The sequence below is a fragment of the Oncorhynchus kisutch genome, linkage group LG13 (assembly GCF_002021735.2).
Source record: "Oncorhynchus kisutch isolate 150728-3 linkage group LG13, Okis_V2, whole genome shotgun sequence".
NCBI lineage: Eukaryota > Metazoa > Chordata > Actinopteri > Salmoniformes > Salmonidae > Oncorhynchus > Oncorhynchus kisutch.
In genome coordinates, this window is record NC_034186.2 from 7,745,989 (window position 1) to 7,762,078 (window position 16,090).

The 16,090-nt window shown below is 44.7% G+C and overlaps 1 protein-coding gene across 1 annotated transcript; it reads right to left on the minus strand.

Annotated features, from left to right (window-relative positions):
• Window positions 1-2,273: 2,273 nt before the first annotated feature.
• Window positions 2,274-8,397, minus strand: si:ch211-262h13.5 (CY domain-containing protein). The gene is made up of 7 exons (XM_031785502.1): window positions 7,800-8,397; window positions 7,225-7,335; window positions 6,200-6,281; window positions 4,869-5,035; window positions 4,598-4,693; window positions 4,290-4,373; window positions 2,274-3,191 (listed from the first exon to the last, which is right to left on the minus strand). The coding sequence occupies exons 1-7, from the start codon at window positions 7,998-8,000 to the stop codon at window positions 2,679-2,681; spliced, it is 1,254 nt and encodes a 417-aa protein (XP_031641362.1). The 5' UTR covers window positions 8,001-8,397; the 3' UTR covers window positions 2,274-2,678.
• Window positions 8,398-16,090: the final 7,693 nt, after the last annotated feature.

Sequence of the window (16,090 nt, forward strand, 5' to 3'; positions counted from 1 at the left end):
CTGAGGGATGAGGAATAGAGAATACTGAGGGATGAGGAATAGGGAATACTGAGGGGTGAGGAATAGGGAATACTGAGGGGTGAGGAATAGGGAATACTGAGGGGTGAGGAATAGGTCATTCTCAGGGATGAAGAATAGGGAATACTGATGAATGAGGAATACTGATGGATGGAGAATAGGTCATTCTCAGGGATGAAGAATAGGGAATATTGATGGATGAGGAATGAGGAATACTGATGGATGGAGAATAGGTCATTCTCAGGGATGAAGAATAGGGAATAATGATGGATGAGGAATGAGGAATACTGAGGGATGAGGAATACTGATGGATGGAGAATAGGTCATTCTCAGGGATGAAGAATAGGGAATACTGATGGATGAGGAATGAGGAATACTGAGGGATGAGGAATAGAGAATACTGAGGGATGAGGAATAGGGAATACTGAGGGGTGAGGAATAGGTCATTCTCAGGGATGAAGAATAGGGAATACTGATGAATGAGGAATACTGAGCGATGAGGAATAGAGAATACTGAGTGATGAGGAATAGGGATACTGAGGGGTGAGGAATAGGGAATACTGAGGGGTGAGGAATAGGGAATACTGAGGGGTGAGGAATAGGTCATTCTCAGGGATGAAGAATAGGGAATACTGATGAATGAGGAATACTGAGGGATGGAGAATAGGTTATTCTCAGGGATGAAGAATAGGGAATACTGATGGATGAGGAATGAGGAATACTGAGGGATGAGGAATAGAGAATACTGAGGGATGAGGAATAGGGAATACTGAGGGGTGAGGAATAGGGAATACTGAGGGGTGAGGAATAGGGAATACTGAGGGATGAGGAATAGGGAATACTGAGGGATGAGGAATAGGGAATACTGTCTATCTCACTCCAAGAGTGAGAAGCTTAGCATGAGTTAACAGTTGTCATTAAACTATGTCGTCAAGCAAACATCTGTGTTGCATTCCTGTCTTTATTTATCGGCAGGGCAGCATCAGCTCAGCCTCTTAACCCCGTGTTGATAAAACCACATTTCAATCAGCCTGTGGAAACATGACATGGCATAGGGGAACCTCCATTACAATCTAAAGTCATTTAGCAGACACTCTTATCCATCGCGACTTACAGTTAGTAGCTTAAGGTAGCTTAAGGTAGCCTGATGAGACAACCACATTTCACAGTCATAGTAAGTAAAACATTCCCTCGATAAAACAGCTATGAGCAAAGTCAATGCTAGTGAGAAAAGACAAGTGTGAGTGTTAGTGCAAGGAAGACAACCCCATATGACTGCAGTGAAGGTATGGGATCAGGTCTCAGCAGTGATCATCTGGTGAAAGAGAGATATGTTGCAGTAGACTAGAGGCTGTCTGAGGGTTTCTGAGACCTGTCTATTGTGAAACACAAGCAACCATAACCAACTGCCTATAATAAAATTATAAACATATTTAGCGTCTATATAGCACATATATATATGTGTGTGTGTTTGTGTATATATATATATATATATACAGTGGGGAGAACAAGTATTTGAAACACTGCTGATTTTGCAGGTTTTCCTACTTACAAAGCATGTAGAGGTCTGTCATTTTTATCATAGGTACACTTCAACTGTGAAAGACGGAATCTAAAACAAAAATCCAGAAAATTACATTGTTTGATTTTTAAGTAATTAATTTGCATTTTATTGCATGACATAAGTATTTGATACATCAGAAAAGTAGAACTTAATATTTGGTACAGAAACATTTGTTTGCAATTACAGAGATCATACGTTTCCTGTAGTTCTTGACCAGGTTTGCACACACTGCAGCAGAGATTTTGGCCCAGTCCTCCATACAGACCTTCTCCAGATCATTCAGGTTTCGGGGCTGTCCCTGGGCAATATGGACTTTCAGCTCCCTCCTAAGATTTTCTATTGGGTTCAGGTCTGGAGACTGGCTAGGCCACTCCAGGATCTTGAGATGCTTCTTACGGAGCCACTCCTTAGTTGCCCTGGCTGTGTGTTTCAGGTCGTTGTCATGCTGGAAGACCCAGCCACGACCCATCTTCAATGCTCTTACTGAGGGAAGGAGGTTGTTGGCCAAGATCTCGCAATACATGGCCCCATCCATCCTCCCCTCAATCCCTAAAGAATGATGTTTCCACCTCCATACTTCACGGTTGGGATGGTGTCTTTGGGGTTGTACTCATCCTTCTTCTTCCTCCAAACATGGCAAGTGGAGTTTAGACCAAAAAGCTCTATTTTTCTATCTATCTATTTTTTTAAATTTAACTTTAACTCTACAATTTATACCAGTCTCCTAACTTTAACTCTACAATTTATACCAGTCTCCTAACTTTAACTCTACAATTTATACCAGTCTCCTAACTTTAACTCTACAATTTATACCAGTCTCCTAACTTTAACTCTACAATTTATACCAGTCTCCTAACTTTAACTCTACAATTTATACCAGTCTCCTAACTTTAACTCTACAATTTATACCAGTCTCCTAACTTTAACTCTACAATTTATACCAGTCTCCTAACTTTAAAGTCTACAATTTATACCAGTCTCCTAACTTTAACTCTACAATTTATACCAGTCTCCTAACTTTAACTCTACAATTTATACCAGTCTCCTAACTTTAAAGTTAGTTCCCCTACTGAATGAGGCTCTATCCCAGTCTGGGTCACACAGTGGTGTAGCGAGAAGGACCAGGGCAGGAGCGGAAGGGAGAGGGTGAGCTGGGGAACTCAGCCAGAAAGACAGGGGTGTGAGGGGGCTTGGCTGTCACCAGGGCCTGCCTCCGTCTGCGCAGGGGCCGGTAGCGGAAGTTGAAGGGCGGTCGAGCCACACCTGCACCCAGCTCCTCGGAGGAAGAGTGTGGAACTCCTGGAGAGACTGGAGTCTCCTGAGACTCCAAAGACTCGCTGGAAGACGAAGGGTTGGGGCTGGGGATAGGGGGGTTGGGGTTGGGGATAGGGGGGTTGGGGTTGGGGTTGGGGATAGGGGGGTTGGGAAAGATGCGTGTAGGGTCAACAAGGATACTGGGGTCAAAGGGTTGTGGTTGGGGCTCCTCCAGAAGAGGAGGGGGTGCTGTGGGGTAGGAGGGGATGATAATGGGGACATTGGGAACAAAGATGGGGACTTCAGGCATCGTTGGGGGTCGAGGAGGGGTCAGGTCATGGAAAACATCAATGCCCTAGAGAAGAAGGTCAAATACAATAAAACAAAGCAACACAGTTCAATACAAGAATACAAATAACAATACAACACAACACAACAACACAACAATACAGGACAACAACACAACAACACAACAACACAACAATACAACCATATAACACAACAATACAACACAGTACAACACAACAATACAACAATACAACACAACAATACAGGACAACAACACAACAACACAACAACACAACAACACAACCATATAACACAACAATACAGGACAACAACACAACAACACAACAACACAACCATATAACACAACAACACAACAACACAACAACACAACCATATAACACAACAACACAACAACACAACCATATAACACAACAATACAGGACAACAACACAACAACACAACAACACAACAATACAGGACAACAACACAACAACACAACAACACAACAATACAGGACAACAACACAACAACACAACCATATAACACAACAACACAACAACACAACCATATAACACAACAACACAACAACACAACACAACAAGACAACAATACAACACAGTACAACACAACAACACAACACAACACAGTACAACACAACAACACAACAATACACAGTACAACACAACAACACAACACAACACAGTACAACACAACAACACAACAATACAACACAGTACAACACAACAACACAACAATACAACAATACAACAACACAACACAACAATACAACAATACAACACAGTACAACGCAACAACACAAAACAGTAATACACAGCAATACAACACAGTACAACACAGTAATACACAGCAATACAACACAATAAAACAATACAACACTGTACAATGCAACAGAATAAAACTCCCATGAGCCCAAAATTGGAAAGAATTGTATAATATAGGATTCATCATGAGTCCAGTCAAACCCAGATTTAACTAAGATGTAGAGCAGTTCAGGTTCGGACACCGTTTGTCTCTGCTCTCATTGAGTTGTCTGCAGTTGTTTACGGTTCTTGTGAAAGGTGCTCTTTCTCATTCCCAGAACTGAACAGATAAGCAAAAGCCCAAGCTCAAACAAACAAAGATACTGTAGGCGTATTGACAATACCTGTGGATGGAATATTTCACAAGAGACATCCACGTCTGGTTGGCCGATAGGTCCATACACCGCCCCCTTACAAAACCCAGCTGGCTGCAAGGGAAAATGTGCAACTCTGTGTATGCAGGGGGCAACTGAATTTAAAATGTTATATACTGAGGCGAAAACAACACAATGGTTTGCAGTGGTATTGGACATTCTATTCCATCTCATCGATTCCACCCCCCCCCCCCCCCCCCCCCCCCCCCCACCCCCCTCCACTTTTGGCATGGCAACTGTGATATAATATGTTGCCATGGGTTCTGACACATACGTACGTCTCCGCTGTTGTCTGTTGGCACACACATGCCCACATAGCCCTCGCGACACTCCTGCACGGTGTACTCCACAAAGGTAGCAGGCACGGGCCCACTCTGGGGGAAACGTAGACGAGGACAGAAAAGAGTCGCTCATACCGTTAACATGCCTACTGCGCTCACTAATATGAGATGCCTTTATGTACATGTACCTAAAATCATCAAATAATTTATAGTAATCTATAAGAGCAGGTTAGCAGCCAGGCTCGCTCCCTATACGGAGGCTCGCTACCTGTACGGAGGCCCTGGTAAGGTTCTGCAGGGCCAGGCTGGAGGGCAGGGTGCTCTGCGTGTTGAACTTGTAGAGGGTCAGACCAGCAGCGTGCACCGCCCTGGGGCTGTCTATGGGCAGCAGCAAGGGGCAGGCTGGACATATCTGCTGCAGCTTCTCTGGAGGGTCTGCAGGGGGAGAGGAGAGAGAGGAGAGGAGAGGGGGAGAGGGAGAGGGGGTTAGAGAGAAGAGAGGAGAGAGAGGAGGAAGAGAAGAGAGGATAGAGGGGGCAGAGGAGAGAGGGATAGAGGGGGAGGAGGGGAGAGGATAGAGGAGAGGAGAGAGAGGAGATGAGAAGAGAGGGGAGAGGATAAAGGAGAGGGAGTGGGGGAGAGAGAGGGGAGAGGGGAGAGGAGAGAAGGATAGAGGGGGAGAGGGGGGAGAGAGGAGAGAGGGGAGAGGATAAAGGGGGAGAGGGGGAGGGGGGAGGAGAAGAGGGGGAGAGGGGAGAGAGGAGAGAGGATAGAGGGGGAGAGGGGGGAGAGGAGAGAGAAGGGGAGAGGATAAAGTGGGAGAGGGGCGAGGGGGAGGAGAGAGGGGGAGAGGGGAGAGGAGAGAGGATTAAGAGGGGGGAGAGGGGGGAGAGGAGAGAGAGGGGGAGAGGAGAGAGGAGATAGAGGGGCAGAGGAGAGAGGAGAGAGGATAGAGGGGGAGAGAGGGGGAGAGGATAAAGGGGGAGAGGGGGAGGGGCAAGGAGAGGGGGGGAGAGGATAGAGGGGGAGAGGACAGAGGGGGAGAGGAGAGAGGGGGAGAGGTGGGAAAGATAGAGGGGGAGAGGACAGAGGGGCAGGGGAGAGGGGAGAGGATAAAGGGGGAGAGGGGGGGCGGGGGCAGAGGGGAGAGGGGGAGAGGAGAGAGGGGGAGGACAGAGGGGCAAGGGGAGAGGGGGAGAGGATAAAGGGGGAGAGGGGGGCGGGGCAGAGGGGAGAGGGGGAGAGGATAGAGGGGGCAGAGGGGAGAGGGAGAGGAAGAGGGGGAGAGGATAGAGGGGGAGAGGAATAGAGGGGGAGAGGATAGAGGGGGGAGAGGATAGAGGGGGAGAGGATAGAGGGGGGAGAGGAGAGAGGGGAAGAGGATAGATGGGGAGAGGATAGAGGGGGGAGAGGATAGAGGGGGGAGAGGATAGAGGGGGAGAGGAGAGAGGAGGGATTAGGTCCTACACAGAAGATCAGATATTTGTGACCCCTTGAAGAAGGGTTTGACAGCGTCTCACCCATTGAGGTCAAGTGCTGGGACTGCCTATCTAGGTGTGTAGAACAGTGAGAGCACACTATAGTTACAGTACCAGGCACCAGTTGTGCAGTCATAGCTGTACAGGTAGGAGTATCCTGTGGCTGTGTGGAGAATGGTGGTGTTGCAGTTCCCAGAGATTTGCTGCAAAGAGGAAACAATATCATCGTCAATCAAATAATTTTTTTTCTTGGACTGAATGCATCCAATCTCAGGGAAAACTCAGTCCAGCAATTCTGGACTATATTAAAACTGTATTTAAAAAACTAGCGCAGAGACCAGTTTGAGCACTTCCAGTACTGAACAGTTACACGCTGAATGGTGAGGTCACTGTCCTCAGACGGCCATGACAGTGTTCCCAGGGTTACACCTCTACTCTGCACCACAGTGTTGTGTCAGTGACCCGTCCGGTGCCGTTTTATTAGGACAAAACAGGAACACAAAGTCACTGAGTCGGATCCAAGAATAGCAACCGTAGTGTACATCTTGGTTCAATGTACGTGTTGGTCTGACTATGAAATGAAGAAGAAAAACTACTGCTACGTGTGTGTGTGTGTGTGTGTGTGTGTGTGTGTGTGTGTGTGTGTGTGTGTGTGTGTGTGTGTGTGTGTGTGCGTGCGTGCGTTTGTCCGTGCGTGTGTGTGTGTGTGTGTGTGTGTGCGTGCGTTTGTCCGTGCGTGCATGTGTGCGTTTGTCCGTGCGTGTGTGTGTGTGTGCGTGCGCGTGTGTGTGCGTGCGTGTGTGTGTGTGTGTGTGTGTGTGTGTGCGTGCGTGTGTGCGTTTGTCCGTGCGTGCGTGTGTGTGTGTGTGTGCGTGTTCGTGCGTGTGTGTGTGTGGTTGTGTGTGTGTGTGTGTGTGTGTGTGCGTGCGTGCGTGCGTGCGTGCGTGCGTGCGTGCGTGCGTGCGTGCGTGCGTTTGTCCGTGCGTGTGTGTGTGTGTGCGTGTTCGTGCGGTGTGTGTGTGTGTGTGTGTGTGTGTGTGTGTGTGTGTGTGTGTGTGTGTGTGTGTGTGTGTGTGTGTGTGTGTGTGTGTGTGTGTGATAAACAGTTTTGAATTTGAGGAAGTTTCTGTATCCAGGGTGACATACGGTTTCCATGAAGGCTCTGACGTCACATCGTTTCCAGGGTTTAGGGCTTCTCACATGACACTTGGTCTCCAACACATCTAGACGGAGGTAGTAGACGTTTCCAGCTGGACCCTGAGAGAGACAAACATTAACCTGGACATCAGACACCCACAACAACACGAGGCTGTGTTTCCCTCTCTCTTGGTCAGGCTGAGAATATTCAACGACCAACATTAGATTTCCCTTCATTCACAATGGGTTTGCCAGCCTCATACTCAAGAGAATAATGTAGTGGCTGAATGCCAGGTGTGTGTGTGTGTCATTTCAAGATAAACCCATGTATTAATCCTTGTCTCATGATACCACTAATCCCAAGATCTGATCAATCTGATCTGCCTTTGACGTTACAACAGATCTGCATCTGAATAAAGCCTACATGACACCAGACTCTTCTGTCCATGCGCAATTATTTTGGGTACGTGTAGGCCCCACACAAGCAAACACTCATTAGTCTAGTAGTTGATTTCTTAAACATAGATTCCCGAATTTAAAATAAACTGACAGCAACATTCTTTGATAATAGAGAGAAAACTGACCTGAGCGTGAAGATGAACGTTGGATATTCTATTGAGGGCAAATTTATACCCCTCGGTTCGGTCTTCATTGATGTAGGTGAGGGCCAATTTGGAAAGCTTCTCCACAGCTTTGTCATTGCAAGGTGTGGGCGATAGCTCTATCATCTGTCCCCAGGCACGCAAAATATGAGTTAACAGGAAAATCCAGGTACATTTTCCCATTTTAATAGTTTTTGATAAACTTCTTTTTTGTCTGCAAGGTGCGTAAATGTCAAGTGGAAAATGTCTCTTGTTCTCCTCCTACCACATCTGTTTTTGAAAGACAAAGACAAAGTTATTTGATTTCATTGTTTAAAAAAATAAAATAAAAAATAAAAAAAAACGTGGTTCTTTAATAATTATATTATTCTGTCAAACCCGATAATTGACGGAAGTTCTAGGACCTACTATGTGCCTTTACATAGTTTCACATGTAATTTTCTGAACTATACATAATATTAAATGACAAAATATCCGAAGGATTTATGTCTAAAATGTAACCTAAACCAGATCGATCACATGGTAGAAGTCGTCCTCGTCGTCGTCGTCGTCCCCTCAAAAAAAGTGGTGACATAGTCACCACACAGTCCAAATTATGATCTAAATTGTTCGCTATTTGCGTCTTGGTAGATTGCAGTTCTTAATTCACCAACAGGCGGCAATGTTGGCCTAATCATTCCATGTAGTACCACAGAGGTTGAATGAAACAGGATTGGAATTTGAACGTGGAACGTGCCTTTAACACCATGACAGAATAGAAAAACCGATACGGACTTGTAAATATTTATTGCCTTTAACTTGTGCAGAGCTTGAATCACCTGAGGGGTATACAACAAAGCAGAATCAATTATTTAGCCAGCTAATTTTGATAAACAACTATAAAATTACTATCGATTTTCTGGTTCATTACAGGTATGTGTTTTGGTTGTTGAGTCAATAAGCACTTACCCATTTCAAGCTTATCTTACTAAAAAATTAATATTATTCAAAATATTTAGTCTATTTAGCTGGTCCTGCTCTGGTTGGTGATGATGACAACCATGTCTTACAGAGATATGGTTATTTATTTATTTGACCTTTATTTAACCAGGCAAGTCAGTTAATGAGAACAAATTCTTACTTTCAACGACGGCCTGGGAACAGTGGGTTAACTGGTCTAGGAACAGTGGGTTAACTGGTCTAGGAACAGTGGGTTAACTGGTCTAGGAACAGTGGGTTAACTGGTCTAGGAACAGTGGGTTAACTGGTCTAGGAACAGTGGGTTAAACTGGCCTAGGAACAGTGGGTTAACTGGCCTAGGAACAGTGGGTTAACTGGTCTAGGAACAGTGGGTTAACTGGTCTAGGAACAGTGGGTTAACTGGTCTAAGAACAGTGGGTTAACTGGTCTAGGAACAGTGGGTTAACTGGCCTAGGAACAGTGGGTTAACTGGTCTAGGAACAGTGGGTTAACTGGTCTAGGAACAGTGGGTTAATGGTCTAGGAACAGTGGGTTAACTGGTCTAGGAACAGTGGGTTAACTGGTCTAGGAACAGTGGGTTAACTGGTCTAGGAACAGTGGGTTAACTGGCCTTGGAACAGGGTGGTCTAGGAACAGTGGGTTAACTGGTCTAGGAACAGTGGGTTAACTGGTCTAGGAACAGTGGGTTAACTGGTCTAGGAACAGTGGGTTAACTGGTCTAGGAACAGTGGGTTAACTGGTCTAGGAACAGTGGGTTAACTGGTCTAGGAACAGTGGGTTAACTGGTCTAGGAACAGTGGGTTAACTGGTCTAGGAACAGTGGGTTACTGGTCTAGGAACAGTGGGTTAACTGGCCTTGGAACAGTGGGTTAACTGGTCTAGGAACAGTGGGTTAACTGGTCTAGGAACAGTGGGTTAACTGGTCTAGGAACAGTGGGTTAACTGGTCTAGGAACAGTGGGTTAACTGGTCTAGGAACAGTGGGTTAACTGGTCTAGGAACAGTGGGTTAACTGGTCTAGGAACAGTGGGTTAACTGGTCTAGGAACAGTGGGTTAACTGGTCTAGGAACAGTGGGTTAACTGGTCTAGGAACAGTGGGTTAACTGGTCTAGGAACAGTGGGTTAACTGGTCTAGGAACAGTGGGTTAACTGGCCTTGGAACAGTGGGTTAACTGGTCTAGGAACAGTGGGTTAACTGGTCTAGGAACAGTGGGTTAACTGGTCTAGGAACAGTGGGTTAACTGGTCTAGGAACAGTGGGTTAACTGGTCTAGGAACAGTGGGTTAACTGGTCTAGGAACAGTGGGTTAACTGGTCTAGGAACAGTGGGTTAACTGGTCTAGGAACAGTGGGTTAACTGGTCTAGGAACAATGGGTTAACTGGTCTAGGAACAGTGGGTTAACTGGTCTAGGAACAGTGGGACAGGCCTAGGAACAGTGGGTTAACTGGTCTAGGAACAGTGGGACAGGCCTAGGAACAGTGAGTTAACTGGTCTAGGAACAGTGGGTTAACTGGTCTAGGAACAGTGGGTTAACTGGTCTAGGAACAGTGGGGTTAACTGGTCTAGGAACAGTGGGTTAACTGGTCTAGGAACAGTGGGTTAACTGGTCTAGGAACAGTGGGTTAACTGGTCTAGGAACAGTGGGTTAACTGCCTTGTTCAGGGGCAGAACGACAGATTTTATTTTACCTTGTCAGCTCAGGGATTCGATCTTGCAACATTTCGGTTACAAGTCCAACGCTCTAACCGCTAGGCTACCTGCCCCCCCTCCACTCTAACCGCTAGGCTACCTGCCGCCCCTCCACTCTAACCACTAGGCTACCTGCCGCCCCTCCACTCTAACCTCTAGGCTACCTGCCGCCCCTCCACTCTAACCACTAGGCTACCTGCCGCCCCTCCACTCTAACCACTAGGCTACCTGCCGCCCCTCCACTCTAACCACTAGGCTACCTGCTGCCCCTCCACTCTAACCACTAGGCTACCTGCCGCCCCTCCACTCTAACCACTAGGCTACCTGCCGCCCCTCCACTCTAACCACTAGGCTACCTGCCGCCCCTCCACTCTAACCACTAGGCTACCTGCCGCCCCTCCACTCTAACCACTAGGCTACCTGCCGCCCCTCTACTCTAACCACTAGGCTACCTGCCGCCCCTGTTAATTGATGGTGAAGGAATAAAGATTCAAGTAAAAGACCTACTTGTGTTTATTTTCATTTTCTTGTGTCTGGGAAGGAATTCCATTTGGAAACTCTCTTACGGAACTGTAGAACCTGTATCTTGTATTCTAAGAGGGGCTATTTTCATGATGTGTATCTGCAGTGAATCAAACATATGGAATCATCTGAGAGGTGTTTACAACTCATCCCAGAAATAGTAGAACGTGAGCCGAAGTTGACAGAGGATTCTGTCAAGACAGGTCATGGAAAGCCTTATTCTATTGCTATGTTGTTGTTTATCCAACTGAGCAGTCATACCTGATATTCAGAGTACCTACAGACTAAGGCTTGTTTTAATGCTGTTGTTCTTCCTATTTACTGCTGTTGAATAGTGATCCACTTCTTAACAGTGCTCCAAAAGTGATGCAGTATCTCAACATACAGTAGAACAGATGGTTCTCAACGTACAGTAGAACAGATGGTTCTCAACGTACAGTAGAACAGATGGTTCTCAACATACAGTAGAACAGATGGTTCTCAACGTACAGTATAACAGATGGTTCTCAACATACAGTAGAACAGATGGTTCTCAACGTACAGTAGAACAGTGGTTCTCAACATACAGTATAACAGATGGTTCTCAACATACAGTAGAACAGATGGTTCTCAATGTACAGTAGAACAGATGGTTCTCAATGTACAGTAGGACAGAAGGTTCTCAATGTACAGTAGGACAGATGGTTCTCAATGTACAGTAGGACAGATGGTTCTCAATGTACAGTAGAACAGATGGTTCTCAATGTACAGTAGGACAGATGGTTCTCAATGTACAGTAGGACAGATGGTTCTCCACATACAGTAGAACAGATGGTTCTCAATGTACAGTAGGACAGATGGTTCTCAATGTACAGTAGAACAGATGGTTCTCCACATACAGTAGAACAGATGGTTCTCAATGTACAGTAGAACAGATGGTTCTCAATGTACAGTAGAACAGATGGTTCTCAATGTACAGTAGAACAGATGGTTCTCAATGTACAGTAGAACAGATGGTTCTTAATGTACAGTAGGACAGATGGTTCTCCACATACAGTAGAACAGATGGTTCTCAATGTACAGTAGGACAGATGGTTCTCAATGTACAGTAGAACAGATGGTTCTCCACATACAGTAGAACAGATGGTTCTCAATGTACAGTAGAACAGATGGTTCTCCACATACAGTAGAACAGATGGTTCTCAATGTACAGTAGGACAGATGGTTCTCAATGTACAGTAGAACAGATGGTTCTCAATGTACAGTAGAACAGATGGTTCTCAATGTACAGTAGAACAGATGGTTCTCAATGTACAGTAGAACAGATGGTTCTCAATGTACAGTAGGACAGATGGTTCTCCACATACAGTAGAACAGATGGTTCTCAATGTACAGTAGGACAGATGGTTCTCAATGTACAGTAGAACAGATGGTTCTCAATGTACAGTAGAACAGATGGTTCTCAATGTACAGTAGAACAGATGGTTCTCAATGTACAGTAGAACAGATGGTTCTCAATGTACAGTAGGACAGATGGTTCTCAATGTACAGTAGGACAGATGGTTCTCAATGTACAGTAGGACAGATGGTTCTCAATGTACAGTAGGACAGATGGTTCTCAATGTACAGTAGAACAGATGGTTCTCAATGTACAGTAGAACAGATGGTTCTCAATGTACAGTAGAACAGATGGTTCTCAATGTACAGTAGAACAGATGGTTCTCAATGTACAGTAGGACAGATGGTTCTCAATGTACAGTAGGACAGATGGTTCTCAATGTACAGTAGGACAGATGGTTCTCAATGTACAGTAGGACAGATGGTTCTCAATGTACAGTAGGACAGATGGTTCTCAATGTACAGTAGGACAGATGGTTCTCAATGTACAGTAGGACAGATGGTTCTCAATGTACAGTAGAACAGATGGTTCTCAATGTACAGTAGGACAGATGGTTCTCAATGTACAGTAGGACAGATGGTTCTCAATGTACAGTAGAGCAGATGGTTCTCCACATACAGTAGAACAGATGGTTCTCAATGTACAGTAGGACAGATGGTTCTCAACGTACAGTAGGACAGAGAACAACTGCATTAGAGGACTATTTACTGTATTTGGTCTTGTACAGTGACCTATAGTATATTCCTAGCATTGTTGTTTTTTATTGTGTCCTAATCATTTACATTCATATGTGTTTTTTTTCCAAAATTGTCACAACATGTACTGTACATCTGCTTTGAGAGTTTCTTAGACAAAGACTGTTCAGTTTGAGGACAGAGGAATCGGGAAGACTGACATATCCCCAGCAAATTAGATGTGAATATCTGAAGCTACTTGGGTAAATGTATGAATAGCAGGAATAGAGATGGACCACATCTGAAGCTGGCCATCTTAGTTAAAGCCTTCACATCTGATTTAGACCGAAGCCTGAAGGACAAATCCCACTGTCAGAAACGTTATGATATAACCGACCAAAATGTCCAATTGCACATCAAATTCAAAAAGATTGTCCTTTCGGCTGAGGTAAAGAGCTTAAAAATATGACTTTTAAACTTGTCAATTTGGCTCCGCCAGAAATGTCAGGGATAGTTCCAGCTCTCAGTCGATTAGCTCCCTCCGTCCTCACATGCCGACAGATCAGGAACATTTGGTTTTAATCAAAGAGTAGAACTGGACAGACAAAAAGTGTTTCTGATGTGAGTCTGTGTGTGCTTGTGAGTGTTTTGTTTTACCAACGTTTTATTCAGAAACGTGAGCAGGGCGTTTCTTTAAAATATGAAACTATTCTGTTTTGGTGCCTGTTGGTCTCACATCCCCTCAAAAGTCCTTGCCTTCTACCAGTCATTGATGACGGGTCAGAATTAGATTTCAACATAAGCAGAGGTTTTGGTGGTGTGTATTGTTTAGTTTATGGTTGGGATAGAATGAAAAAGGAAAATAGCAATTTCAACACGATCTTTAGTGATGACCTTATGACATTGTGTAAGAGTCTTATCTTCATTTCTTAATGATATAATTAAGCAATATGGCACGAAGGGGTGTGGTATATGGCCAATATACCACGGCTAAGCGCTGTTCTTAAGCACGACGCAATGTGGAGTGCCTGCATACAGCCCTTAGCCGTGGTATATTGGCCATATAACCATAAACCTCTGAGGTGCCTTACTGCTACTATAAACTGGTTACCAACGTAATTAGAGTGGTAAAAATACATGTTTTGTCATACCCATGGTATATGGTCTAATATACCACGGCTGTCAGCCAATCAGCATTCAGGGCTCAAAACACCCAGTTTATAATGAGTTATTTAATCAAATTGTTGTGTGTAAAAGCTCATTATGTTTGGGTCAGAGACTATAGAAACATACAGGAAATGCATGTATTACCATGGAATTACAGCTATCTCTAAGTAAAACAAAGAGCTTTGAGAATGCAAAGAGAATGTCTCTGGCATTTCCTGTAAACATCTTGTTGAGCAACAATGATCTCTCTCCTTCTCCTTGAGATCCTTATTATTCTTTAAAAGCTGCCTTATTTACATAACCTTGCTCCTTGACAGGATTTGAACTGATTCAGAAGAGCTGGTATGTTTTCAGCTGGCTACAACTCAATTTAGACAGGATTTGAACTGATTCAGAAGCACTGGTATGTTTTCAGCTGGCTACAACTCAATTTAGACAGGATTTGAACAGATTCAGAAGAGCTGGTATGTTTTCAGCTGGCTACAACTCAATTTAGACAGGATTTGAACTGATTCAGAAGCACTGGTATGTTTTCAGCTGGCTACAACTCAATTTAGACAGGATTTGAACTGATTCAGAAGAGCTGGTATGTTTTCAGCTGGCTACAACTCAATTTAGACAGGATTTGAACTGATTCAAAGGCACTGGTATGTTTTCAGCTGGCTACAACTCAATTTAGACAGGATTTGAACTGATTCAAAGGCACTGGTATGTTTTCAGCTGGCTACAACTCAATTTAGACAGGATTTGAATAGATTCAAAGGCACTGGTATGTTTTCAGCTGGCTACAACTCAATTTAGACAGGATTTGAATAGATTCAGAAGCACTGGTATGTTTTCAGCTGGCTACAACTCAATTTAGACAGGATTTGAATAGATTCAGAAGCACTGGTATGTTTTCAGCTGGCTACAACTCAATTTAGACAGGATTTGAATAGATTCAGAAGAGCTGGTATGTTTTCAGCTGGCTACAACTCAATTTAGACAGGATTTGAATAGATTCAGAAGAGCTGGTATGTTTTCAGCTGGCTACAACTCAATTTAGACAGGATTTGAATAGATTCAGAAGCACTGGTATGTTTTCAGCTGGCTACAACTCAATTTAGACAGGATTTGAATAGATTCAGAAGAGCTGGTATGTTTTCAGCTGGCTACAACTCAATTTAGACAGGATTTGAATAGATTCAGAAGAGCTGGTATGTTTTCAGCTGGCTACAACTCAATTTAGACAGGATTTGAATAGATTCAAAGGCACTGGTAAGTTTTCAGCTGGCTACAATTCAATTTAGACAGGATTTGAACTGATTCAGAAGAGCTGGTATGTTTTCAGCTGGCTACAACTCAATTTAGACAGGATTTGAACAGATTCAGAAGCACTGGTATGTTTTCAGCTGGCTACAACTCAATTTAGACAGGCCTGTGTGCTACAGTATTTCTCTCCCTCTCTTCCGTCTCTCTCTTCCCTTTCTCTCCCCTCTCTCTCTCTCCCCTCCCTCTCTTTCTCTCTCTCTTTCTCTCTCTCTCTCCTCTCTCTCTCTCTCTCTTTTCCCTCCCTCTTTCTCTCTCTCTCCTCTCTCTCTCTCCCCCCTCTCTCTCCCCTCCCTCTCTTTCTCTATCTCTTTCTCTCTCTCTCTCTCTCTCCCCCCCCCCCCCCCCTCTCTCTCTCTCTCTCTCTCCATCTCTCTCTCCCATCTCTCTCCCCTCTTTCTCTCTCCCCTATCTCTCCCTCTCTCTCTCTCTCTCTCTCTCCCCTATCTCTCTCTCCCCTCTCTTTCTCTCCCCTCTCTTTCTCTCCCTCTCTCTCCCCTCTCTCTCTCTCCCCCTCCCCCTCTCCCTCTCTCTCTCTCTCTCTCTCTCCCTCTCTCTCTCTCTCTCTCTCTCT